The sequence below is a fragment of the Lissotriton helveticus genome, chromosome 1_1, assembly GCF_964261635.1.
Source record: "Lissotriton helveticus chromosome 1_1, aLisHel1.1, whole genome shotgun sequence".
Lineage (NCBI taxonomy): Eukaryota > Metazoa > Chordata > Amphibia > Caudata > Salamandridae > Lissotriton > Lissotriton helveticus.
Window position 1 is genome coordinate 312,317,475 of NC_136057.1, and position 27,068 is coordinate 312,344,542.

Below are 27,068 nucleotides of genomic sequence, written 5' to 3' on the forward strand. Positions count from 1 at the left end.
ACTAAAACCACTTACCCAAAGGTGTGAATCAATTCAACGTCTTATAAGACAGACACTATTGTTCCAACGGTATTATAGTGTATTCCGAAAGAAAATAGCAACAAAAAAAACACTATATTAGACAAATTCATTTACTGTTTGTTTTTTCATTATGGGCAGTAAAGATCTGTAATATGGCCTTATGAGCATACCTTAAGTTGGAGAGAATCAACATTTTAAGACTGATATGTTACTTAATGTTGTATGTTATGTTTGGCTGTATTGGTCCTTTTTGATCTTTGAACAGCCCTGAAGAAGTGACCGAGTTGCTAACAACATGTTGGCTGTGCTTGTATACAGAAAATATGTTTTTCATCCGGGTGCTGATATTGGAATAACTACACACTTAGATGGCCGTTGGCATTGGACATTGATTTATATCCCAGACAAACAAGTATATTTTCCCATTGGGGTAACTAACTGGTTAGGTGACCGGTTTCTCTGGGAATCGAGCACCGGGCTCATCCTGTACCCAAAGTTTTCGTATCTTTACTGCTATGTTGGCTGTAGTACCCCCGCAACCCTTCTTCTAAAGCCTATGGCTGCAGGAATGTCAACATCATAGTGAAGTGCCATCTAGTTAATGGAGCTTATATAATCACTGCATCACTCACACTTGCAGTGCTCTCAGCCCAGTGCCTCTATCTAATAAATACTAGTCAACCTCTCTCTTGCACATGGAGTGACTGAAATCATCAGCTGAAGGAAGGTATCTTAACAACTTTCATCCTCTCTCAGATCTGGTGTTCCTGGTCAGAGGTATTGAACAATATGCTGTGGTGCAACTCACACAGCACGTCTCTGATAATGATATTAACCCCTTGGTTAAAAACTTTTAAACAGTGGGCGGGTTCATGGCGGCCCCCAGCCGTCTTCAGCACACGCCCACCATGATGCATGACGGCCGGGGGCCATCATCAGCATGGAAAGGGTTAATTCACATTGTATAACCTTTCTTAAAGACTGTGTGGATCACTTTCTGAGCACAAAATACGCTACTTATTGGTCTGTAGTGAAGTTTTCTGGGAATACAATTATTCCACTGGACTGTTTCTGTTTCTGTCTCTCACTTTCTGATAACATAATGCTCATACTGAATTTAGAATCATTTATTGATATAATTGATTTGTTGGTAGTTTGAATATTTGTATTCCAAGAAAAACACTGTTTTCATTTATCATACATGTTACCCAGGTACCCTCCTGGACTAACTAGGATGCCATTGTTACCTCTGCAACAACTGAGAGAGTATTCTTCCATGGAATTTCTCTCTCTTTTCATAATTTCTTCAAACACAGTTTCTTTAGTTCTCACAAGGTTTGCATTATTTACTTGAACTCAAAAGGCAATCGAGGATCCTACTTCAGATTTCTTTTTACATAGTGGCATAGTTTCCACCTCTCTCTCCATTTCGGTAGACTCCATTTTTCTAGTCCTTGACTTTCCATTTTCATTGTTATCCAGTGTGCTACACTAATTTGTTCAAATGATCAAGAAATATATTTACTAAAGCTAGTGTCTACAGCTCTGACAAACGGAGACCTTTCAAGCAGGTGTGATGTGATCAAATTGTTTATAAGCCTAAAATGAACCAACAAACAAGGTTCTGTGCTCTCTGGTGCCCTGAACATGTCTCTAGTGGTAGTCCCATATAGATTGGATTGCACTAGCCCAAGCAGAACCCTATTACCATAAAGAGAGTGCGCTGTGTAACAAACATGGATGATAGAACACAGTTATGGTGACTTTGTCCACTTGAAAGGTCGCAGAACACAAAGGCTGTCTATCTTCTGTGTGGACACTGATGTGGGTCCCAGCATTCCTGCCTTGATGACAGGGAGAGCTGTAGGTTTGAGTGGTCCCAGGAGAAGTATTTCAGATTCCATAGTATTGAGTCAACTAACGTTCAGATGACTTAAATTTTGTATCTGATATCTGGAGTTAACATCTTGAGTTCTAGCCGTATATTGTTATTTAGGGTCAGATATGTCTTGTGTCCACTGCATTTATTTGAATATTCATGTTCTGAGTTTTAAAGACGTTTCCAAGTCGGGATGTGTAACAATTAAAAAGGGGAAACAGCCTTTTACAACAAGGTTTTTACCTCGTTGTACCTTTACAACGCATTCTTTAGCACGCATATTTTTACCACATGCATGCCTTTAACAATGCATGCCTTTACCATGCATTTAAGGTAAGCTGGGGGTGTGGGGCGTCTCCCCTCACAAATACATTGTTTTTATATATATAACAATGCGTGGTAATGGCATGCGTTGTAAAAGCATGCTCATGGTAAAAACATGCGTGGTAAAAAATGCGTGGTAAAGGCATACGATGTCTTTACCTGCGTTGCACCGTCATACAAGCATTAAATGTAGCAGCAAGAGCAGATCTCTGAGATAAGCCAAAAGTGATTTGAAAGAGTTTGAGAGGAGAGAGCCGGAGCCTATTTTGACTTATTATGTGAAAAGACCACAGTCTTTTGTGAAAAGACCACAATCTTTTCTAACTTAAAAATCAAAAAGCCATAGCTGAGGTGTTAAAGGCTGCTGGGAGGCCCAACAGAACGAGCACACAGACAAGCTCACCATGTCACCATCTTGCTTGATAGAAGTAGAATAAGATGTTTGCACCATACCTCTTGGCTAGTCGATATGCCTGTTCTATCCCTGTGAAAGCGCATAAAACTCGCCTTCCTCAAAGAATTCTATGAAAAGAATGGGACTGCTGACCAACCTACCTTGGCTTGCATTAACGTGCTCAAGTCCTTGGCAGTAGCACTAAAAAACAGTAAAACAAATTTGTATTATTATTATTATTCCTTCATATCGTGACACTGGATTTCTTTTCCACCTACTTAACTTTTTTCTCCTCTTTGGTTCCTGTTTCGTTTCCTCTGCTTTCAACCATTCTACTTTTTATTTTTCTTCTTACAATTTTGTGACAGCATTGTAAGCAAATCATATGTGCACATTCACCTGAAAAGGAGTGCACTTCATGGCTAATGCTAGATTGCCACCTTACTTATTGTCCCACACTTATCCAGACCAGGCTGATAAAGAAACGGCCAAGTGGGAACAATAGCCATGGTTGGTGTGGCTTGCAGCGGGTCAGTCTTTTTTGTTCATATTATTTTTAAAATATTTGTTCCTTATTTTATGGCTTTGACAATTTTTTTTGTGCCCAACAGCTCCCTCAACAATGAGACAGGACTGCTCTCTTCCTACACTGTTCCTTGCAGAGAGCTGCATCATGTGTAGCCCTAGCCTGACAAGCAGTCAGCCATTCTGGAATGGAATTCTACATACTTTATCATTTTTTACCATTGTTTTATCAGATGGCCACTGTGTTCCAACAAAATGCAATGGCCATCTTGGAATTGTGAAACAATGACAATGCATGCACAATACCATTCCAAAAAGACCGCCCGCTTCCTTGCCTACTTATGTTTCACTGCAAACACTTGAACGCCACATTTAAAAGGCAGAATTTTTACTTTTTCTTCCAATTTAAACCTTAAACGTCTGATGCATGTGAAAGCAAAACAAATAAATAAAACAAAATATTGCACGCTTATCATGGACAAACTGACTGACAATGGTTGTTACTTATTAGAATCCTGCCTGAATCTGGAAACCAAGGACTTGCATTCATTGCAACATTTCGTCTTGTTCATTTTGCTATTCCATCTATATTACTTTACAAGCAGAAGAATATAAGGAGGAAAGCACTCCTACACTCTAGGAAAGGAAAGCACTCCTACACTCTAGGAAAGGAAAGCACTCCTTCACTCTAGGAGAGCCCTATTTTACTCTAGGAAAGCACTCCTTCACTCTAGGAAAGCACTCTTTCGCCCTAGGAAAGCACTCCTTCACCCTAGGAAAGCGCTCCTTCACTCTAGGAAAGCCCTATTTTCCTCTAGAAAAGCACTCCTTCACTCAAGGAAATCACTCCTTCACTCTAGGAAATCACTCCTTCACTCTAGGAAAGCACTCCTTCACCCTAGGAAAGCACTCCTTCACTCTAGGAAAGACCTATTTTACTCTAGGAAAGCACTCTTTCACTCTAGGAAAGCACTACTTCACCCTAGGAAAGCACTCCTTCACTCTAGGAAAGCACTCCTTCACTCTAGGAAAACCCTATTTTACTCTATGAAAGCACTCCTTCACTCTAGGAAAGCACTCCTTCACTCTAGGAAAGCACTCCTTCACTCTAGGAAAGTACTCCATCACTCTAGGAAAGCCCTATTTTACTCTAGGAAAGCACTCCTTCACTCTAGGAAAGCACTCCTTCACTCTAGGAAAGTACTCCTTCACCCTAGGAAAGCACTCCGTCACTCTAGGAAAGCACTCCTTCACCCTAGGAAGGCACTCCTTCACCCTAGGAAAGCACTCCTTCACTCTAGGAAAGCCCTATTTTACTCTATGAAAGCACTCCTTCACTTTAGGAAAGCACTCCTTCACTCTAGGAAAGCACTCCTTCACTCTAGGAAAGCACTCCTTCACTCTAGGAAAGTACTCCTTCACTCTAGGAAAGCCCTATTTCACTCTAGGAAAGCACTCCTTCACTCTAGGAAAGCACGCCTTCACTCTAGGAAAGCACTCCTTCACACTAGGAAAGCACTCCTTCGCCCTAGGAAAGCACTCCTTCACTCTAGGAAAGCACGCCTTCACTCTAGGAAAGCACTCCTTCACTCTAGGAAAGCACTCCTAGGAAAGCACTCCTTCACTCTAGGAAAGCACGCCTTCACTCTAGGAAAACACTCCTTCACTCTAGGAAAGCACTCCTTCTCTCTAGGAAAGCACTCCTTCACTCTAGGAAAGTACTCCTTCACTCTAGGAAAGCCCTATTTCACTCTAGGAAAGCACTCATTCACTCTAGGAAAGCACTCCTTCACTCTAGGAAAACACTCCTTCACTCTAGGAAAGCACTCCTTCACCCCAGGAAAACACTCCTTCACTCTAGGAAAGCACTCCTTCACCCTTCACTCTAGGAAAGCCCTATTTCACACTAGGAAAGCACCCCTTCACTCTTGGAAAACTCTCTGCACTCTAGGAAAGTTCCCCTCTACTCAAGAAAAGTACTCCTCCACTCACTACCACCCTAAGGTCTGCAACAATGGTTTGTACCATCGCCCATAGCTATTAATTATCATGCAACAATATAGTTTGCTATGTATATGATTGTGTACATAAGAGACTAGTATGCCATTTTCCTAGTGGTTTACTCTTAGTTTATCAGCCGAACAATAGTTTGTACAGTAGGTTCTTCCACAGTTTCCGAACTCCAAACTCTTTGTGCTTCTTCAAACCATACTTATACTGTGCAAAAGTGTTTTTGAGGGAGTCTGACTTCGAAGGCATTTAATTACATCTTTAACTTTTTCACATTCTATTCTGCCTCACTTCTCTATGGCCCTCTTTCTACAGCCCTCACAGTTTTCCCTAACATACTGGCATTGTTCAGAGCAACTGCCTTTGTGGATTCCACCATCCGTTGGTATATCTTGAAATTGTTCCCAGAAAAAATAAGCATTTGCAATGCAATAGGACTCGCATTTCTGCTAGACCTATTGCATTGGAAACGAGAGTGAGCCGAGAAGTCATGGACTGTGGGGGGCGGGGGCATGAGAAGAAAATAGTGCTTGAAGTAAAGGGGCCAGTAGCCATGGAAGGATACAAAAATGATGACACTGCCGTCATGAGGGGGGACTAACAAGCCTAAAACCAATCGGAAGGCAGCATTTAGGACCTAAGCAATGAAAAAGATGGGTGGAGAGTGGGAAGAGCTTCCTCGAAGCTTCCACGCTATACTGAATACAGCATGCCTCCCAAAGCAAGCAGCGAATGCGCTGCAACGCTCTGCTCGACCTAAAAATAGCTCTCATCATAAACGACATATGTGTGCTACTCGGCACTGAGATCTTCCTCTCCTCTATAAAAAACATCCATCTCTATAACTATTGCATCAATCTCGGTAACTACTTGACAAAGGTATCTCCCTTTTGACTAGATCACCACACCTGGCTGCCGCCCATTTCATTTCATTGCAGACAAATTGAACACCAATGCCCTTTGACTCTTGGACAACAAAGAGCCATACGTCCTCATTCTACGAGACCTCATGGTGGCCTTGAAGACAGCAGATCATCGGATGTCCTTGCCATTCCCTCCCTGCTCTTCGGCATCGAGGACCAGCTCCTGTACTGGTTCATCTCCTTTCTGGAGAGCTGTCACCAGTATGCCCAGATGATCCTATCCCTGTCTTGCTGCCACCTGTGCAGTCAATAAATGTTCCAAGCAAATATACATAATTTTCAATCTCTCTCTGCATGGAATGCCCATAGGCCAATTAAACCACCTGGGTCACAACAAACATCAGTGTGGTCGTGATTAGCCAATTTGTCAAAAAGGATCATTAGCCAGTAGCATCCAAAAACTCCGGCCCAGGCTTTCCTTATACAATACGGATGTCCACTGTCTGCCTGAAGTTTAAACCTCTCAAACCTGAAATGGTGGTTCTAGGAGACCAAGCACAGCGAACATATATGAATATGCCTCAGGGCACCTTGAAGTACTCTCAATATCACTCCCTTGGATTCCACATTCACACTTAGCTTTCCTTTAAGACCCACATTGCAAAGAACAAAAATCTCTCGGCATCAACTTTCTTTGCTCCAGAAAGGAAACCCACTACTTTCTCCAGCACTAGTTTAAGGCCATCTGACCTTGATGATGAAAATCCCTCCTGACAGGACCTCCTGAGTCCTCTTATTCGCTCAGAGTTTTCTCTACGTGCTATACATTGTCTAATTTCAGGTCAACACAAATTCATTCACTTCACCCCAGCTGTAATCAAGTTCCATTGGCTTCATCTATATGGCTGGATATTTTAAATCCATCTGACTGTATGATCTATACATCGCTAACGAACATGAAGTCCAATATATCTCTTGGTATGTACAATGCACTCCTCCCTCCCAAAGTTATATTTGCAACCTATAAATACCCCAAATAAAAAATTTAAAATTTACTCTTCATTGATAAAGATGAACTCGATGCTGGCTTGCCCAGTCTTCTCATGCAGACCTGTGGAGAAATCAGAGTTAAAATGTTAATGATACAGGGAAGCCGGACACAAATGGGTTTACTAGCCATGGAATGGGGAATCAGGGAATTAGGGCTAAAATTATCAAGGTTAAGGGCTCAAGATGATACGACTTTAAAAAAGTGGCAACCTGTGTAAAAACACTCAAAAAAGCATTCGTGCAGTGGGGGCTGAGAAGGTGAAAACATGGGATATACACTCCAAGGGGAAGTATATTAAGGTACAAAGAGAAATAAGTCCTAAAAATTACGCATTCTTTATCCAACGGTAAACTGGTTAACAAAATGGTAAAAAGAGCATTTATCATGTACTAAAGTCCATTCGGAGTGTTGTAACATTTCTAAATAGTGATTTCTTATTTTTGAATCTGAATTAAGAAATCGCTATTTCAATGTATCAAAGATTCACAAATACAGAATCGATTCCGAATGTCCTTTTTCCATGAGCAATTTACCACAAATTGGAAACAGGTTGTCAAGAGGTGCAAACTGTAAATAGAGACCCAGAATGCATTTCTGGGTTTCATACAGGCTGTCCTACATGCAGTCGTAGGGAGGCTGCAACTTTTCGAGTCCAACAAAGGAGATGGAGAATAAAGTGGAGGATATTTACATAAACGGCCTTCGTGCCATCCCCGACATGCACGGCCTTTGGCTAACTGCCTGTAAGGGGCAAAACCACCAAAACACTTATACCTCTCTTTTTTTAATGAATTTAGAATTCTACAGGACTCGCGTGGAAGCCAGCGCTGTTCTTGTACTTCCCTGGGACTCTCCCGGGAGCAGGGGAGTCCCACTGGCCCCCGGGAAAGTCCGTCAGGAAAGCAGCAACCTCCAATTTCTTTTTTAATTAGGCCAAGGGAGGGTCCCTCTGGGACCCTCCTACAAGGTCCAGGGATTCTGGGCACCCCTACCCTTTATATATAAAAAGCTTTTTATGACACGATGACTGAGTCCCCATGTCCTGTAATGGTGGCCACAACATTTCTCCTCATGTTCTGGCCAGCCAATCAGAGCGCAATCTCCCACTGGGCTAGCGGAAGCTTCTCATTCCTGCAGGAGTGAGACGGTCCACAGAAAAAGAGGACCCCCAAGCAAATCACAATGCTCTATTATTTAAAGTTCTGTGGCCATCGGACTCCCATAAGTGTTCTGCGAACCAAACCATCCAGATGTACGTAAAATTTAACCTCAATTTCTAATAAAACGACTTAATGGATTTACACAAAATTAAAAAAGCTTTCTTTCTGTGTAAAGATCTAGTGTTCTGCTAAATTTGGTGTAAATACATTTAGCCATTTCAGTTGTAGCACTATACATAAACCCCTATAGAACTTGCATGGGGAAATAATGTTTTGGGGCCCCCCTTAACAGATCAACCTGAAATTTTCAAGGAAGAAGCTGAGGTAGATGAACTTTTATTTTTAAGTTTCATGAAGATTCATCAAACAGAACCTCCAAATGACAATAAAGCAACAGCCTCTTTAGGAAACTTGACACCAAGACCTTTGAATGTAAGACAAAATGAAGAAGAAAGCATATTAATCAATATATTCTGAATACTTTCTACTTTTGACAAGTCTGACACTCAAACATTAGGTCCAAGATGGGTCCCGGGCTCACTGTGTCACTGGATTCAAGCTAGCCTGGCTGATGAGGGGTGATGCCCTGAAACCAGTCCCAGGACGTGTGTTTCCTGTGCAGGGAGGTCCTGGCTTGGCAGTTCTGGCTGGACTGTGCCCATGAGGCACAGGGTCAAGACTAATTTGCATACGGCTGGTTCTAAACTGGGGTGGCATGGTGAGCAAAGGAACAATGGATTTAACACAGATCTATTGACAGGGGTGAATGTTTGATTTGCTCTGCATTCCGTCCATCATCTGGGTGTCTTGTCATGGGAAAAATGGAGGCACAGATATCAGCATTTCTTACAAGCAACATTCAAAAGATGTAATGACGAACAAGCAATAGATCTGTTAATAAATCTAGTAGGTGCTGATGTAGGGAAACGTTAGATACGTTTCCAACAGAACAAACACAAATGTATGAGGGAATATTTAAATATCTAACTCACTGGATGACCTTCAAAGAAACATAGATTACGAGAGGTATGTTTTCAATACAGTTTACCAAGAAGAAAATGAAACAATGGATAATTTTGTAACACCACTAAGGAAATTAGTAACACTTCATGACTTTCCCAAACTCTACAACGAGGAAGCAATCAGACTACATATAATTCAAGGATGTCAATTGACTACATTCAGAGTAAAATTATTGAAGGTACCACTATTATTGAAAGAAATTTTGCAGTTAGCAAGAACATAAATAAAAGCTAAAATGCCTTCCAGAAGAACGAAATTTGGAAGAAGCAAAATGGTAGGGTTCGAAAAATAAAGACAAAAGAAAACAATGTAGATAAATCCTGGCAAGAAGACTATTATAAATATTGTTTGTCATAGCCGCTATCAGGAACCTGCCAAGCTCAATGACAACAATTCTGTAAGTGTGGAAAACAACAGCATCTCGCGAGTGTGTGCGGAACTAGAGATCTGCATCAAAAATAAAAGAGTACACAAAACATAAACACATGAAGTGAAATACACAGTAAATCAGACAAATAGAAAGTTTAGACCCTGAAGAAACTGAAAATACCTTGCCAGATAGTAACAATATGAAAAGTCTATACATGATGGAAGAAAGTGAGTACATTGATTTGTGCAGGAAGGTGTACCTCCTGAACAAAAAAGTGCAAAGGTGCCTGTGTTGGCGCACGACAGCCCATTGTGCGCCAGCACAGGGGTAAAGGACAGAAATGCGTCCTATCTTATAGGTACGCGCATTACTGCCCTTTTCTTTTGTCGTAGCGCTGCGCTGCAGGAAGGCTTGCGGCGCTGCCCTATGGCAAAAACTCATAAATGAGGCACATCATTTTGGAATACCAACTGCTGTCAAAACTTTCCAAAAGATAATTAGGAAGATCATAAGCCTCATCTAAACCACAGGGATGATAGTCTTGTGTTTAAACATACTCAAGAAGCTCACAGCACTAGATGAAGACTGTGCTATACTTGTGAACTGGACTAGAAAATACAGATATTTTTAGGACATGCATTTCCAAAATATGGAAAGAAACTGAATCCCCACAGTTAGAACAATCTAAAAAACAAGAGAAGTTACTAATAGATGGTCCTTTTTAGGTATGTCAAGTTACTGTGCCAGGTACATACCACAGTTTCCTGTGAACTCCTAAGAGAGAGACAAGAAAAGGCCATGTTTTCAATTTGACGGAAGAATGCAAAGAAGCATTTAACAGATTAAAGAAGTATCCTCTCCAAAGTATTTGGCTTATTGTTTGTGACCCACAACCGAGCACCAAATTGCATGTAGATGCTAGACCAGTAGGCCTGAGGGTGATATCAGCTCAACACAAAGCCGGAAGAGACTCACCAGGAAACATAAATTCATATCAAGGAGAAGTTTAGCGGTAATAGAGAAAGCACATTTACAGGCAGAGAAAGAAAATTTGAATGTGGTTTGAGCTTGAATGTTTCACCTTTCATATTTATATGGGAGATCATTTATAATAGTTACAGAACATCAAACACTCCTCACAATAAGTGGCAATCACCAGACCAAAATGCCACCATGAATTGAAAGATGGGGAATAAGGCTCATTAAAGTAAACTACTTAATCAGAGGTGCTAAATCATATATAACCTGGTAAAGAATATGACCCAGCAGATTATATATCATTATATTTACTAACTATAGAGAGGAACAGAATTGTCCATTAGCTGAAGAATACAAACATTTCATCATTTGCGAGTCAACTCTCGAAAGGATAACAACAAAAGAATTGGAAAAGCTACCAAATTAAAAATAATTTATTCAAACGAGTGGAGTCATGTTAATTTACCTATGATATTTAAAAGAAAGAGTAAAGTGCAATAACAATCTGGCACATAAACCGAGGCAAAGTAAGCTAACGTTAGCACCCATTAAAATATTGATCAGGGCACAAAGCATTGTAGGATCATGGTATTTGTAAAACTGTGGTTGACATAGCTCGTGAACGACATATGAGAATTATAGCAATGAAAAAACTATTGAGAGAAAACGTGTTTCCAAGGCTTAGGTTGCTTGGTTGAAGATATTATACAATGATGTTGTCTTTTTCATACTGTGGAAAAGCCAAATATAGCTGCAAAGCTCAGAATTCAAAACTTCCAGAGGATGTGTGGTCTACAGTGGCATTCGATTTCTGAAGACCAGTAGAAACAGGTTACAACGTATGTGTTATCATTGATGAACATTCAAGATTTTCTATTGCTTGCCCACCTCTGCTGCCGCTGTACTTCCAGTTTTGAATGATGTATTTGATGAATAGGGAATACTGCCAACTCCTAAATCTGACAAAGACCCACTGCTTAATTGTAGGTAAGTAGGATCTGCTTTCATGGTTACCCCCACTATTTGCCTGATGTCAGTGGGTTTTGGTTGCAGTTTGCTGGAAATGTGTACCTCCACAATTGGTTACTGGTGTACCCTTATAAGTCCCTGGTATATGGTACTAAGGTACCCAGGGCGTAGGTACACCAGGGTTCTCCCATGGACTGCAGCATGTGTTGTGCCACCCTGGGGAGTCCACTTAAAGTCAGACTACAGGCCTGCCATTGCAGCCTGTGTGAGGTGGTGCTCATATATAAGTTTTCTTATATCCGAGGTCACTACACTTAAAACCTATAAGTCACCCCTATGGGAGGCCCTTCAGTCCTGAGGTCAGAGTGCTTGGTTATAAGTGTGAGGGTGACCGTGCATGAGCAGGACATCGCTACAAACTCCGGGCTCAATTCTCCAGGCTTTGTAAGCGTGATGAGCCATTTTAAGGTATATAGTGGACATCAGTCATTACTAGATGTCTAACTATATAATGGCTGCATATAATGGCTGCTCCTACCCTGGCCATGTTTGGTATCCAACATGTTGGAATCATACCTCTATACCGAATCCGGTGTTGGAAGTGTGATCCCATTTACTAGGGGAGGGGGGCCTTAGGAGAGCCCCCTGTACTCCCGGATACAGCCTTTTAGCGTCTGCTGCTGACCACAGACACTGTTCTGCCCTCCTGCTGCTGAGCTGAGCTCAAGCAGGGGAAGGTAGAACAATAGGTTTCCTGTCACAGGGAGGTAAGATCACCTACCAGACAGGACTTAATGTATTGGGCTGGGGTGGGGGCACTTTCCAGTGCCACCGGACAGCATTGAAGGGCACATTTGGTGCCCTTATGCGTACACCGGTTTGAGCCAGTTCAGGAATCATTGGTTCCCTCTCTGGCGTGAAACTGGAAAAAGGTCAGGGAAGTATCCTCCCCTCTGTCCAGCCACTCATGTGGGAGGAATCCACGAGTCTGAAACCAAGACACTCTTCGACCATCTGGACACTTGGACTTCGTTGGACTTAGACTGTAAACAAGACTGCATCAAGGAAGACTCCTACCACTCCTGGTATCCCTGTTCTTCAAGTCTTTCAAGTCTTCTGCCTTATCTGTGCTTCACTCAGGTTCTCCAGAAGACCTGTGGGCATCAAGGGCATTTAAAGAAATCTCCCTTGGAGTGAAGGAGTCATTCCCCTGCATCTAAAGGTACCACAACAAAGGTAACCGGTCTGCTGCTCCTGTCGTCCTGCTGACTTCCCAAGGCTCAGCAACACAGGTGATGGTTCTGTGGCTCTCCGGAGACCCGACCTGTCTTCCCTGCAATTTGGAGGACAGTATACCTCGTTGGAGCTGCTGGGACCACACACCTTTGCACTGAGTTGACTTGCCATTGCCAAGACTTGTTGGCTCTGCACTCCAGAGATATTCGGGCTACAAGAATCTCCAGCCTCCAGTACCTCATCCCTTGAAGATCAGCATCCTCAATGCATACCCTTGCACCGTGGGCCTCCATCTTTGGTGAGCTGTCTGAGGTCCCCTTGCGACTCCTGTGCCTTCGCCTGGTGGGTCCTCTTGAGGGTTTTCTTCTGCTTTGGTGGGCTCCCCTGCTTGCTTGGGTTCTGCTCTGCCTCTCCTGCACTTGTTGAGTCTCTTGGAACTTGCTGGTCCTAATGATTACATCTTGGCTTCTGCCATGCCAGTTGCGGCTACCAAGGCTTGTTGGTGCTCCCGCTGGACACCAACATTCAATGTGGGACAGCTGGTGCATGGCTTCTGGTCTTCTCAGTGTCACCTGGCCACCACAGATGCAGCAAGAAGGTCCTCATCAACCCTTCTGTACTTTCAGACAAGGGTGGACATTGTGTCCCCTTGCCTCCTGGTCCCCTCCGAGTGGCATAGAATCTGTCCCCTCTACTTGCAATGTCTCCTCTTCAAGAATTCACTCTTGAATTCCACTGGATATCTTCAGAGACTTCTCCAGAGACCTTTCTTCCAAGTCTTCATAGTCGTCTGCAGGAGGTTCTGACTTCACTTCACCCCTTTGCATCTGGCTACCCTGGTGTAGGTTACCAGGTTTATGGGGCATCCACGGGTGGGGTGGCTCTCCATCCTTCCATCCTCCAAAGGATTTCTTGGGGGTTCTCTGGGAAGAGTCCTTTTTCTTTAAAACTGCAACCGCGACTTCTCCATAGACTTCCATTGCGCACACAGCTGTGTTTCCACTCTGCACACATCCTCCGTGGGGGTCTTGGGTACTTACCTTGGGGTGTTCCTGGTTGTCCCATCTCCTCTGAGTCCTTTGAACCAAGTGCCGTTCTTCTTTGCAGTTCGAATTCCACTTCATTAGCATATGGTCTAGTCTCCCCCTGGAGCCCAATGTATATTTGTGCTACTTATATGATTTCTTTTAAGTCTTGAATCCAACTCAAATTGGCATGTATCATGTCCAGAAAATCATGATTTCTGGAGGAGCCAGAAACACTTGGTCCGCCAAAGACTTTGTGCTCGACCACCCAACTTCCGAAAGGAAAAAAAGTACAATCGTGCCTTCACTGGGACTGCGCCAAGAATCTGGAACTTGCTGCAGTCTTACATCAGAAGAATACCTTCTCTGTCAATATTTAAAAAGGAAGCTAAAACCTTCCTAATGGGCAAGTTCCTCCCATAAATCTCTTTAATTGCACAATCCTTTCAGACAAAATCCTAATTTAAGTTAAACTTAAGTTAAACTTAAGTTAGGATTTTGTCTTAAAACCAAAATTTAAGACAAACTTAAGCCAAAATCCTTACTTTACTACTCCTAAATGCCTTTTGTGAATACCAAAAGTCGTAAAGGTAGGATTTTGTCTCAGATTACTTTTGTGAATCGGGCCCTGTGTTGTGTAATAAATGGACATATTTTTATACATACTGTGTGGTTCTTTTTAATCTAAACTAAACTATTTATTAAATGTGGTCAAGCCAGCTGCTTTACACTTATTTAAAATAGTCCTGAAGGCTGCTTTTTACAGCTACCAGTTTTAGAGCCTAAGATTACTAAAGACCAATAAAACCACCATAACGATTGCCCAGATTAGTGCAAGGTGCATCACTCCTTTAAGCGTGCACAATCTACTAAACCAGCCTCCTATATGAATGGAGCAGAATTTCATCGTTTTATGAAATACATGAGTGTAAATCATATACATATTACACCTCTGTAGCCTCAGGTGAATAGAATTGCTGAAAGGACCAGTCTTTAATAAAAAGAGCTAGACGAAGATCAAAGATCTCACAGATTACATTAGATCAATCGATATATCAAATGGTGCTTGTTTATCATACGACTGCCCTTTTGTCCACAGGGGAAAGCACCATCTGAACTTATGCGCATAAGCAAGACCACAATCCCTCAATAGTCCAGAAGTTGGGAATCAATACACAGGGGTGTGAGGGAGCATGAAAAGACAGCAACACAAAGGTTGAAAAAGTATGCTGCTACTAGACGTCCTGCTAAAGATTCAGACATCAGACCAGGACACTCTGGATGAGGGTGAAACAACCACAGATAAAGAACTCAGGGGCATATTACCAAGCTTAAGTGAAAAATATCGCTAAGCTTGGTTAGCGGCTACATTTATATCGCCATGCTGCGCCTATTTTTATCGCTTAGGAGCCTTGCTATTATCAAGGTTTTTCTCCTGAGCGATAAAAATCGGCCGAAATGCATGAATATCGCTGAAAAGTCAGCGATATTCATGCATTACCGAGCAAATGCTCTTAGCCATGTTATTCACCTACCATTGGATAACATGGCTAAGAACTGCTCTGGGAAGGCGTTAGCTTTTGGAGATAATCGCGCTTAGCGCGAATATTTCCAAAAGTTGGTAATAGGAGATAGCGATGTTAGCGACTGTTTCCAGTCGCTAACATCTTGCACGCCCACTTTGCATGTCATTAGCGATATACATCGCTGACATGCAAAGTGGGCCCCCAGAAGCTCGCTATCTCCTACTAGCTGTCGCTAACTGGTGTTAGCGACAGCTAGGTAATAGGGCGATTAAATTATCGCTGCTTTAGCGGGTAAAATTCCCGCTAAAGCGGCAATAAGGCCCTTGGTCATATGCCCCTCAGATACACCTTTCAGAAGCTCTCCACTTCAAGACACACAAGTCAAGGGGATAATGGTGTCTGCAACTGATTCCCAAAAATCAAGAACCAGAAAACTTTCCCATTTTAAACAAGTGTTTGATCCAAATGGTTTGTTGGCTGATAATATGCAACCAAGAGAGGAAGGTACAGTGGTAGAAATGTCACCACTAAGTCAATCGGAAGGTAGTGTCATAAACCATGGAAATGGAAACAACTTATCCAGTTATGAACTTCCGCAGCAGATTGAAGTTCTGATTTGCAAATATTCAACAGTTATAAAGAAACCACATTGGTTGACTGAGATCATGTAAATTATGTTCTTATTATTTTCTAAGAATCTTACATTTTGTCTTACTGGATATAAATGGTTGTAAGTCCTAAGTTTCTGTATGTTGTTTATTTCTCAGTTTTCTCTTCTTTTTCTTTTGCTAACCTTGTTGTTTAAAAAAAGGGAATTGTACTATCTGTGATAGTGTTTGGTTGTGTAGCTGTGACCTCTTCATATAGAACCGCGATAAATCATAATTAGAATTTTGGATTTGTGTAATGGTTTCGTTATCTTAAAGCTAAAAAGGAACTTATTGTGTCTCTGGTTGGGCTCTGGACTAAATGCTGCCCTGACCTTTAAAGCGTATCAAAGGTCTGTTGTCTTTGTTCATGATTTCACAGAGGTCAATGGAAGAAACTGAAGAGATGGAAATTTAAGTGAAGTTGACTCAAGAAACTTCACTCAGTGTAGGAGTCATTGCATTGTAGAGACCAGTGCTGAATTGCAAAACAATAAGTGTCAGGGCTCTCGTCATGAGGCCACTCCAGCTCGCACCATACATTGCCACTGCTATGCTTCCAATGATAGCAACAGCACAACTACTAACCTAGACACTCCTACAAGTGTGACAATTCGGACAATTTCAGATCTTCAAACCCAGAAGAATGGCTTGGGCAGCAGGTAATAGTCATTACTTCCCGTCCCTCCCTCGCCTTCCTTCTTTTAAAAAAATATTTGTATTGGCATTTGCATGACAACAACGTTTCCTTTAAACAGTTACAGAACATCAATTACATTGTTCTCTATGAAAAGCAGTCATAACATAGGAACAATCGGCACAGAATGTGAACAGCATTTGACATAGTTCTAACCCCAGCTCCCACATTCTCAATGTCGTCATTTTGTGTCCAGTAGTAGGAATTTAATAGCAAGAAATACCTGCCTTCTTTCTTAACGTATGAGGCCCCCGCCTCCCTCTAGACCCACACCTATCCTATAAAAAACTCTGTCCGCCCCCACCTCCACCTGTTCTTTTTTGCCTCGGCCTCCCTAGGTGAGACTTACCTTTGGTCTTCCTCTCTGTGGTGGTGCCGGGAAGTCTTCGGTCTGGTTCTCTGTGATGGCGGTGCCCTCGGAAGCGTTCTCCCTGCAATGCTGTCTCTCCACGTTCTCCTCGCGGTCGAGGGGCGGAGTTGTTGTACAGGAACCCGAAATGGTGTCTGGTGGTCTTCCTGCAGCTGGGGCTGTGTTGCTGGGTCAGCCTCCACGCCTGTGTCTACACACGTCGATGAGACCTGGTAGTACGGGTTTTGGCCCAGTATTTTATTTAACCCTGGGCGTAGTTCGCGAAATAGCGCTACGCGAAGCTGCGCGAAGTGCACTTCGCGAACTTCACGTAGCACTACGCGAGCTGCGTAGTAGCATGTTCGCACTGTGCAAGATGCGTTTTCAATGATTGCACAGTGCGGACAAGCATCCGGCACTGTGCAAGCATTGAAAATGGCATCTTGAACAGTGCGAGCTGTAGTTTTCTGCTGCTAGAGTAGATTATTACTCGAGCGGCAGCTTTCTCAACGCGAACAGGTAGTTTCTCATTGAGAGCGGTCGCGAGCATGCGCAACCACTCACAATGAGAAACCTGACCTCCTCGCGTTGAGAATATCGCCGGGATGTCATTTTGCTTGCTCGCGGTCGCGAACATGACGTTCAGGACCGCGAACAAGCAAAAAATGACCGCTGCACTACGCTACGCTGCACTACGCATGTTCACACTGTGCTACGTGCAGCTCGCGTAGTGCGAAGTGGCGGAAACTTCGCAAACTCCGCGAGCGTAGCGTAGTGCTTCGCCCAGGGTTAATTTTATTTCTTTTGGGGAATTTTTTTTTTTCCAGATTGGAGTTATATACGTGAAGGTTTTTTATTGGTTACCGGCAGGATCAGTTCTCGGCCATATAGTCGGTTGCTGGGGGGTGGCTTCTCCATTATGCAGCAAGCATGGGCCACAAGAGGTTATGCAAGAAGAACATCTCTTGATAGGTCTCTGGTCCCCCTGAGGCACCCTAGAAGCCTGGGCTCTGCAGGGGGTGACATGCTTCTCATGCCTAAAGAGGAGGTGCAGGGCATGATGGAGGCTGCTGTGACTAGAGCTCTGCAGGCTCGTCCGGTGCCTTCTGATCTGTCTTGTCCTCATACATTGGATCCTGTGGGGGATTTAACCCTGGCAGATGGTGAGGGTTCTTCTACCTCTGGTGGTGGAAAGTATGTCTCCAGGGAGGAGATGTGGGACGTTCTGGCTCATGTGTGGGACAATTTATGGTTCCCTCCATTCCAGCTTGGTGAGGACAGTGGGACTCTTTTTCCTCGGTACACCACGCCCTCCTGTTTGGGTATGCCCTTTCAAGGCCCGGTAAAGGAGATGTTCCTGAGAGAATGGCGTGCGGTGGACAAAGGTTTCTCGCGTCCTCCAGAAACTTTACTTGGTGGAGGGAGATAACCCCTTTCCACACAATGTGAAGTTGGACTCTTTAATGGCTACGCTAATTGGCATAACAGCTATTCAACCTGAGTATTGTACCCCGACCGATGCTACGGTTAAGAAGGTGGACTCTGGCCTTAAGAAGGTGTTTACAGCCGAAAATGTAGCGCTGAGGGCTAGCCTTTTCTTTGCTTACTCTGCGCAGTTCTTGGTGCAAGATTTCGAGAAATTACAGCAGCTGTTCAGGACGGCTTGGAATGCTCTGACCTTCTGGCCGCTATGGAGCAGCAGGCTAAGCTGTTGGCTGACATTTCCGCTGACGTTATTAAGTCTTATTCTATGTCCACTGGGGCCTTGGTGGTGATGAGACGTTCCCTTTGGCTCCAATACTGGAAGGCTGATCCAGGGGGAAAAGGCGGCTTTGTTGAAATTACCTTTTGATGGCCAGGCTCTTTCTGGGGATCAGTTGCCTGCCATGATTTCTAAGGCTTTCAAAGAGCAAAAGCATGCCTTGCTTTATAAAGGGGGTTCAGCTTCATCTGGTAATCTTTGGAATAGAGTCTTGTCAGTCTTTCCGGAGGAGACAGTTTCAGCCCTGTTTTTCTCCCAAGCAAGCTGCCTCCACGCCTAAGGGCTCTGCCAAGAAGGGTCCCTGACAACTACTGTCTGGACGATTCACTGCCGGTTGAGGGCCGGCTCTGGCATTTTCTTCTGAGGTGGCAACAGGATGTTTCGGCTTCTTGGGTCATGAGCACTGTGAATCATGTTTATGTGATAGACTTTTGGCAGTTTCTTCAGATATAGCAGTTCCGATGACTCCAGTGCCTATCTCCGGTCTCAACTGGATGGAGTGTCCAGTTTGCCTACCAAATGGGCCATCTGCTGGGTTCCAGGCACAGACATCAGCACCGGGACCTATTCCATTCTGTTCCTGGTGCACAAGATGTCTGGTGGTTTTCAGCCAGTTCTGGGTCTCAAGTGGGTCAACTCCTGGGTTCGGACTGTTCACTTCTGTATGTTGACCCTTCAGGCGATTATTCCTCTGATTCGGCCGGCCGAGTTTATGGCATCCTTGGATTTCGAGGACGCCTATCTCCATGTCACTGTTGCCGCCTATTTGCAGCGTTTTCTTAGCTTTGCTGTGGGAGACGCCCATTTTCAATTTTGCATTCTTACCTTCGGCCTCAAGTTCTCATCCAGGGTCTTCATGAAGGTCCTGGCACCTCTCATGGCTCTCCTTTATGCGGAAGGGGTATTCATTCATCCCTATTTGAACGACCTCTTACTGCATGCAGCCGAAGAGTCTCTTTTGCTCGCTCAGATTGGGAGGGCCTTGTAGGTTCTTCAATGACACAGCTTTTTGGTGAACTGGGGAAAATCTTATTTGTCCCCCTCTCAAGACATGGTGTTCATCAGGCTCGTTTTGGTCGGCCATGTTACTCTGTCTGACCGGTGCCTGGTCTCTCTTCAGTCGCAGGGTATTACCTTGATGTCCCTGGAGGCTCCTCCGGCGGTGGAGTGGCTGAGGGTGCAAGTGCTTTTGGCTTCTGTAGTGTTTTTGGTTCCATTGGCTCATTTTCACCTTCTTCGCCTAGCCAACTGGAACCTGTTGAGTTGGTCTCCTTGGTCTCTGAGTCTATTGTCTCCACTGCCAATGACTATCCAGATCCAGAAGGAGCTAACCTGGTGGTTCTGCCAGCATCATCTTCTTGTCTGGATTTCCTTGTCTCCCCCGGCTTTGCTTGTGGTGACTTTGGATGCCAGCCAGTCTGGGTAGGGTGCTTGGCTTGGGTCGGAACAGGTTCAGGGGTGCTCGTTCCTGCAGGACTCCCGGAGATCTTCGAACTGGAGGGAGTTACCCAGCAATTTGACTGGCCCTGCTTCACTATCAGGATTCTCTGCAGGGCCATTGGGTGTTGATTCAGATGGACAATCTGGTGGCGAAGCCCTATGTCAACAGACAAGGAAGGACTAGGTCCAGGTCCTTGAATTTGATAGCCAGCGACATTTTTCTGTGGGCGCAGGTCTGGGTGCTGGGTCTGTCTACTCTCTACATTCGAGGGTTGAGAATGTGTGGGGCTGATCACTTGAGCAGGGACATTCCCTCGTCCAAGGATTTCTCCCTCCTTCCCAGTTTGTTTGACCAGTTGGTGGGTTGGTGGGGCCTCCCTGTGGTGGACCTGTTTGGGGACCCTGAAAATGCCGAGGTGGGCCTGTTTTGGTCTCTGGGCCAGTGTCCGAAGGCTCTTGCAGTCAACGGATTCACTTTTCCTTGGCCCCAGGGTCTTCTGAATGCCTTTACCGCTTTTCCGCTGCTTCGGGCCTTTCTGGTTCAGGTACGGAGGGACCATGCTAAGGTGGTGTTGCTTGCACCCCATTGGTCTCTGGCAAATTGGTTTCCTCTCTTGGCATGGTATTGTTGCGACTGGGAGAGGGTCTTTCCTGTGGTTCCGTCTCATTTACTGGTTCCGGCCCTTCCCCTGAGCACCTTGAAGAAGTTACACTTGATGGCCTGGCTGTTGAGCAGCGGGGCTTAGCTGGTTTGGGAGTTCCTGACCATTTGGCTGTTACATTGCAGGCTTCTCGTAGGTCCCCTACTCTTCTATCCTATGCTAGTCATTGGAGGGCCTTATCGGCCTGGTGTGCTGATAAGGAGGGTGATCCCATAGTGGCAAACCTCTTTTAGGTGATGCAGTTGCCACGGGATGGGGCTCATCTGGGATTATCAGTAGCTTCTCTGCGGGTGCAGTGGGCAGCCATTCAGGTTTTTCGGTGCTCCTGGTGTTATTTGAGAGATGACGGGGGCCTGAGGCCTCGTTTTTTTTAGGGTCTGTTGGATCTGTTTCCTTGACCTATCGGTCTTTTGCTTCTTGGTATCTGCAGCTTGTTTTGGATGTCCTGTCAGATCCTCCATTTGAGCCCTTGAGGGTCTTGAGTTAAAACTCTTGACTTTCAAGACTTGCTTTCTGGTGGCCATTACTTCGGCACTGCGCTTGGGTGAATTGGAGGTTTTGTCCTGTAAGTATTCATTCTGTAAGATCTTTTCGGACCGTGTGGTTTTGGTACCGGTGCCATCCTTTATCCCTAAGGTTAGTTTGACTTTTCATCTTAGTCAGGAGATGATTTTGCCAGAGTTTTGTCCATTTCCTTCCTCGGATGAGGAATCTCGTTTGCACTGTCTGGATGTGCGGTGGGCATTACTGTGTACCTTTAGGTGGTGGAGTCCTTCCGGAAGGGGGATGCTTTGTTTGTTAACTTTGGTCCTGCTAAGAAGGGTGTGAAGAGTCATTGGATTCGGTCCACGGTTTTGCTGGCTTACAAGCTTAAAACAGTGATTCTCCTATGGGGGTTCAGGGACGTTCTACTCGCTGTATGGCTGCTATGGCCGCTGAGTTGCAGGGTACCTCTGTGGTGGAGATCTGTAGGGCTGCGACCTGGTATTCCCCTTCTACATTTGTCTGTCACTATTGGATTGCTGGTCTGGAACATTTGGATAATGTTCTTGGCCACAGGGACTTGTCCTCTATGAGGGGCTAAGGATGTTGTTCTGCTGTGTTTGTGGCACGTTATTAAATTGGTGTTCTTTATCACTCAGTTGTCCATCTCTGTTTTCTTCTGCTTGCTATGTCCTCATACTTTAAGAAGGAAGGCAAGGGTGGGACGGGAGGTAATGTGTCCATTACTGTTGACAATGGCATTGCTCCTAGTCTTACTCCCACGCCTTCCTTCTAGGACCCTCCCTCGCAGTGCATTGCATCTGAGTGCTAGCTCAGCTTGTTTACATACAGGTGGAGGTGGGGGCGGGCGGAGTTTTTTATAGGCTGGGGGTGGGTCTAGAAAGAGGCAGGGGCCTAATACGTTAAGAAGGAAGGCGAGGGAGTAGGACAAGGAATAATGCCATTATCAATAGTAATGGACGCATTTTTAATGAATATAGCATTAATAATTAACTGTTGATGTGGTCATCTCTAAATGAGCTAGGCAGTATCACTGTGTGGCAGGCTGTCACAAGCTCCGGTGCTGACAATTAAGTGCTGGTGCGAGCACGGGAAACTACATGACTCAAATTAAGCACTAGTAGAGACTCAAGAAAAATTATCAAGGCCAAAGATTCATGTGAAACATTAAACTTATAGGGACTCATAGGAAGCCTAATCACTTGGGAGCCGATTGTGTTTTATTTGGGGCCTTCAAGAATGCTATTGAGCTCAGAGTATTTGAACATAAACTTCGAAGTGCTACACTTTTTCCATTCTGGAAGACTTCAATATCAATCAATCAACCAGTTTGGATTTGTATAGCGTGGCCATGAGGGTATCCAGGGTCTGGGAGTGCTGCTGTAGGGGGCTCAGTTCAATAGCCAGGTCTTGAGTCCTTTTATGATTTCCAGCAGGGAGGACAAGCTCTGGAGGTAAAGTCGAAGGTTGTTCCAGGATTTTGCAGTGAGGAAGAAGCAGGAGCGTCCTCCACTGTTGCTGCCACACATGCAGGGGGTGTGGGAGAGGCAGAGGGAGACAGAGCGCAGGTGTCTGGAGGGAAGGTGGAAGTTCGGTCGGTGGTTGATATAAGCTGGTCCCAGGTTGGGGTGGGACTTGAAGGTGTGGATCAACTTCTGGAACTCGCATCTCTTATGAACAGGGAGCAAGTGGAGCTTCTTGAGGTGGGGGTGATGTGGGTCCATTTAGGGAGGTCTAGAATGAGTCTGGCTGCTGAGTTCTGTATAATTTGCAGTCTTTTGAGGAGGTGGGAGGGGATTCCTAGGTAGAATGAGTTACTGTAGTCCAGTCAGCTGGTGACAAGGGCTTGTGTGAGGGTCCATCTAGTGTTGAAGGGGAGCCAATGAAGATCTTGCAGAGCATACAGAGGGTGAGGAAGCAGGCAGACGAGACTGCGTTGATCTGTCTTCTCATGGTGAGCTTACTGTCCAGGATAATGCCAAGGTTGTGGACGTGGTCAGTAGGTGTGGGTGACGGTCCTAGCTCGGAAGGCCACTAGGCATTGTCCCAAGTGGAGGTGTTGTTCCCCTAAGATCAGTGCTTAGTCTTGTATGTGTTAAGTTGTAGCCAGTTGTCTCTCATCCAGTCGGCGATCCTTGTCATGCAGAAGTTGGTCAGCTTGGTGGATGGGTCTTCTGACAGTGAGAAGGTGAGCTGCGTATCGTTAGCGTAGGATATGATGTTCAGTCCATGGGATCTGGCGATGTTGGCCCAGGGAGTCTTGCAGGTGTTGAACAGGGTAGGGCTGAGGAATGAACCTTGAGGGATGCGGCAGATTGTACTCTAGGGTTCTGAGTTAAGGGAGGGAGGCGGACTCTCTGGGTTCTTCTGGTGAGGAAGGAGGTGATCCACTTGAGAGCATCTCCTTGAATTCCGATGTTGTGATGTCTGTGTGGTGTGATACTGTGTCAAATGCTGCTGAGAGATCAAGAATTATTAGGGTCACCACTTCCTTGGTCCTGGAAGGATCTGATGTCGTCTGTGGCAGAAATTCGGATTGTGAAGAGTCCCAAAGATTTTTATTCTTGTGGTGTTCTGTGTGTTGGTAGTTGATGGTCTTCTCGAAGACTTTAGCGGGAAAGGCCAGCAGGGAGATGGGGCAGTAGTTCTTGAGTTTGATGGGGTTGGCGGAAGGTTTCTTGAATAGAGGCTTGATTTCTGCATGTTTCCATTCTCGGGGGAAGGTGGCCGTGGTGATAGATGCATTAAGAACAACGGGGAGCTCGGTGCTGGTTATCTTACTCTCAAGGAGGAAGATGTGGTGGGGGCAGGGGTTCCTGGGTACTCCAGAGAGGATGGAGCTCATGATGGCTGTGGTGTCTTGCGTGTTGAGCTGGTCCCAGCTGGTGAGCCGGTGGTGGTGTTCTTCATTCGTGGGGGCGAGATGGCTGAGTTTGTCGGTTGGTTGGGGATCAAAGTTTCTGTAGATTTTGGAGATCTTGTCATAGAAGAAATCATCCGGGGTTTCACAGAGTTCCTGGGAAGGGGTGATGATGTTTTCAGTGGGCTAGAGAACTCTCTGACGATGTTGAAGAGTTCCTTGCTGTGGTTGGAGCTTGCATAAGCCCTGGACGCAAGATTGTGCATGTCGAACGTTATGAGCGGTACCATTTACAAATCACTAAAGTTTGGGGTGCAAGTATTACTCCTTGCTAAACAAGATAAATGCTCAACACGCTTATGTGTCTTGCAAAGGTAGGTTGAGGCTTAAAGCCAAAGACTGTTTCAAAAAATTTGTGAGGAAGGCCAAACCTGTTTACAATTGATAACCCACCAGCCGATATGTGGGTGTGTGCCCATATCAAATAGATGTAACGCAGTTCAATAGATACATTCTACATAGCGAGGATGTTTATGAAGAGTGGATGTTTATTTCCTCAACCTTGCTAAGACTGTCAAACATTGGAGACTGTTCAATAATGTAGCGGTATCCCACATAAAACTGGTTCATATCTCACTGTTGCAGTAACCACGGTTGTATGCCACTGTCAACCTCTTCACTTAAAATTGACGATCGTCTGAAATATTTAAGAGGGTAATCGCATTAAAGTGAATGGGAAATTGCCCACACGTGTAATGTTTAGAATTACTTTAAGGCCATAACTCCACTGGACAGTGTCACAATGATTCTTTGATATCATCAGTAATGTCTTCAATTATGTCATTTGAGTTGTTATCACTGATGCCATCAATGATGTAATTTAACATGCCATGAGTGATGTAATATATGAGGTAATAAGCAGTGCATTGCAGGGGCACAAGTTAGAGTTAGCTCAGGAAACTATAACTGCTGAATTTTAGTGTTCTTCTTAAAACAATAGTTTTAATATTTTTACAAGCTTTAACTAAAGTCACTTTAACCTTTGTTTTTTTCTATGAATTTCTATGATGTTTTTAGCGTAAAGTTAGATATTATTGCCATGCCTAACTATAATGCCACTTTAAGCTTTGTTTTTTTCATTGAATTTAAGGGGCTTTTTGATCATATTCACTCAGCTCCCTCATTGAGCATACCTAATTATCATGCACAGTAGAACCTTGCCTGTAGCCTGGCTAAATCGCCCAGCAACCTGTGGCTGCCCAACCCTCTTCCACGCATGGCACATGCCATGAGGATGGCCTCACAGCATTGTTTGTGGCCTGGCCATATCCCCAAACCCTCCTGCAGGAGGCCAATGCCCCATTGCTGCTCAATCCCCCTTCAGTGGCACAACCCCCCATGGACACCTAACCTGAATTAAAAAAATTAAAATTCTGCAGTACTCCTGCAAGATGACACAGGCGTCTGTGCTAGATCCTATGATATCTCAAGAGAGGCCTTGCTCTGCGTGTGTTCAATGGTACATGCAGCACCACATTTATTTGGAGCCCGCAAGGGCCAGGCAGCAGGATACCACTAGCCTCTGCCTCAAACTATATTTTGTTTTCTTAATTTCAGGTCATGGTTAACAAGCACCTGGGTCCTCTAATAGCGGCCGCAACATTTCTGTTGATGTTATGGTCACCTAGTCAGATTGCTTGGGCCTGTGGGACTATGATGGCTGATGGGACAAATAGCCCTCTAGGCCAATTAGATAGCTCTATTTTGTTTTAAAAATTTTACAGAGAGAGCTCCAACTGTTCAGATATATCTGACTTTTGAACCTTAATTTCTCAAAAACAACTGAATGGATTTACTCCAAATCACAAAAAAGCACACTTACTAAGGAATGATCCAGCTTTCGCCAAATTTGGTGTAATTCTGCTCAGCCATTTTTAAAAAAATGCTTCCTAATATTTTAATGGAAGATGCATGGAAAAAAATTGATTTGGGACCCCCTTTTTCTCTGCTCTGCTTCATGGATCACCACAAAATGTTCCAGGAAGAAGCGGAGGTGAATGAGACCGAAACCTTTTATTCCTGTACTCAAAGTCAGTAACTTTAATGACTAAACTGTGTGTGGATTTTGTGTTTCACTGTTTTGTCTCCCACCTGGGGATAAACGATGACACTAATAGAGGAAGAAGGAGAGAAGAAGGAGGTTGAACAGAAATGGAAACAACGCTATGAGTATGACTTCATCCTAATACAGTTTAATGAGCCCGATTTAGACTTTGTGATAAGAGCAGCAAGGAGCACAGTCTATAAACTGCACAGTGAACGTTGCTTTTCCTTGTAGAATTAGGAGAATGTATACATTGCACAAATCTTAGTTCACAGGTCACTTATTAAAGTATATCACATACACTGGAAAGGGTGAAGGCTGCCCTCAGTGGTGAATTGGTCAGTCTGGCACTTGGTGCTCTAATTACTCATAGTTTGTTGGCATGAACAGAATACATTGGATTAGATTCTAGAGTTGAGTGAGTGGTGGATTTAGGAAGAAGAAGGAAAATAAGGAAGGCAATGACTGGAAATGAAATTAAAACAGGGAAGTCATAATTAAAGAAGTAAAAGACAGGGAGCAGGAAAGGGGGAACTGATAAGAGGAAAGAGAGCTGAGGAAGAGACAACAAGACAGAGAGACTGATAGACAGGCAGACAGACCGTCAGGCAGGCAGGCTGGCAGGTAGATAGATAGATAGATAGATAGATAGATCTCTTGAAGGATTGCCCTGGGAATACAGAATAAAA

At 44.3% G+C, this 27,068-nt stretch overlaps 1 protein-coding gene across 1 annotated transcript in view; it reads right to left on the reverse strand.

Annotated features, from left to right (window-relative positions):
- Positions 1–27,068, reverse strand: part of SLC13A4 (solute carrier family 13 member 4) — a 242,910-nt gene that overhangs the window by 103,477 nt on the left and 112,365 nt on the right. The window contains exons 5-6 of the mRNA XM_078647303.1: positions 7,073–7,127; positions 2,780–2,819 (exon numbers count right to left, since the gene is read on the reverse strand). Coding sequence (XP_078503429.1) covers positions 2,780–2,819; positions 7,073–7,127 — 95 coding nt within the window. The remainder of the gene's footprint in view (positions 1–2,779; positions 2,820–7,072; positions 7,128–27,068) is intronic.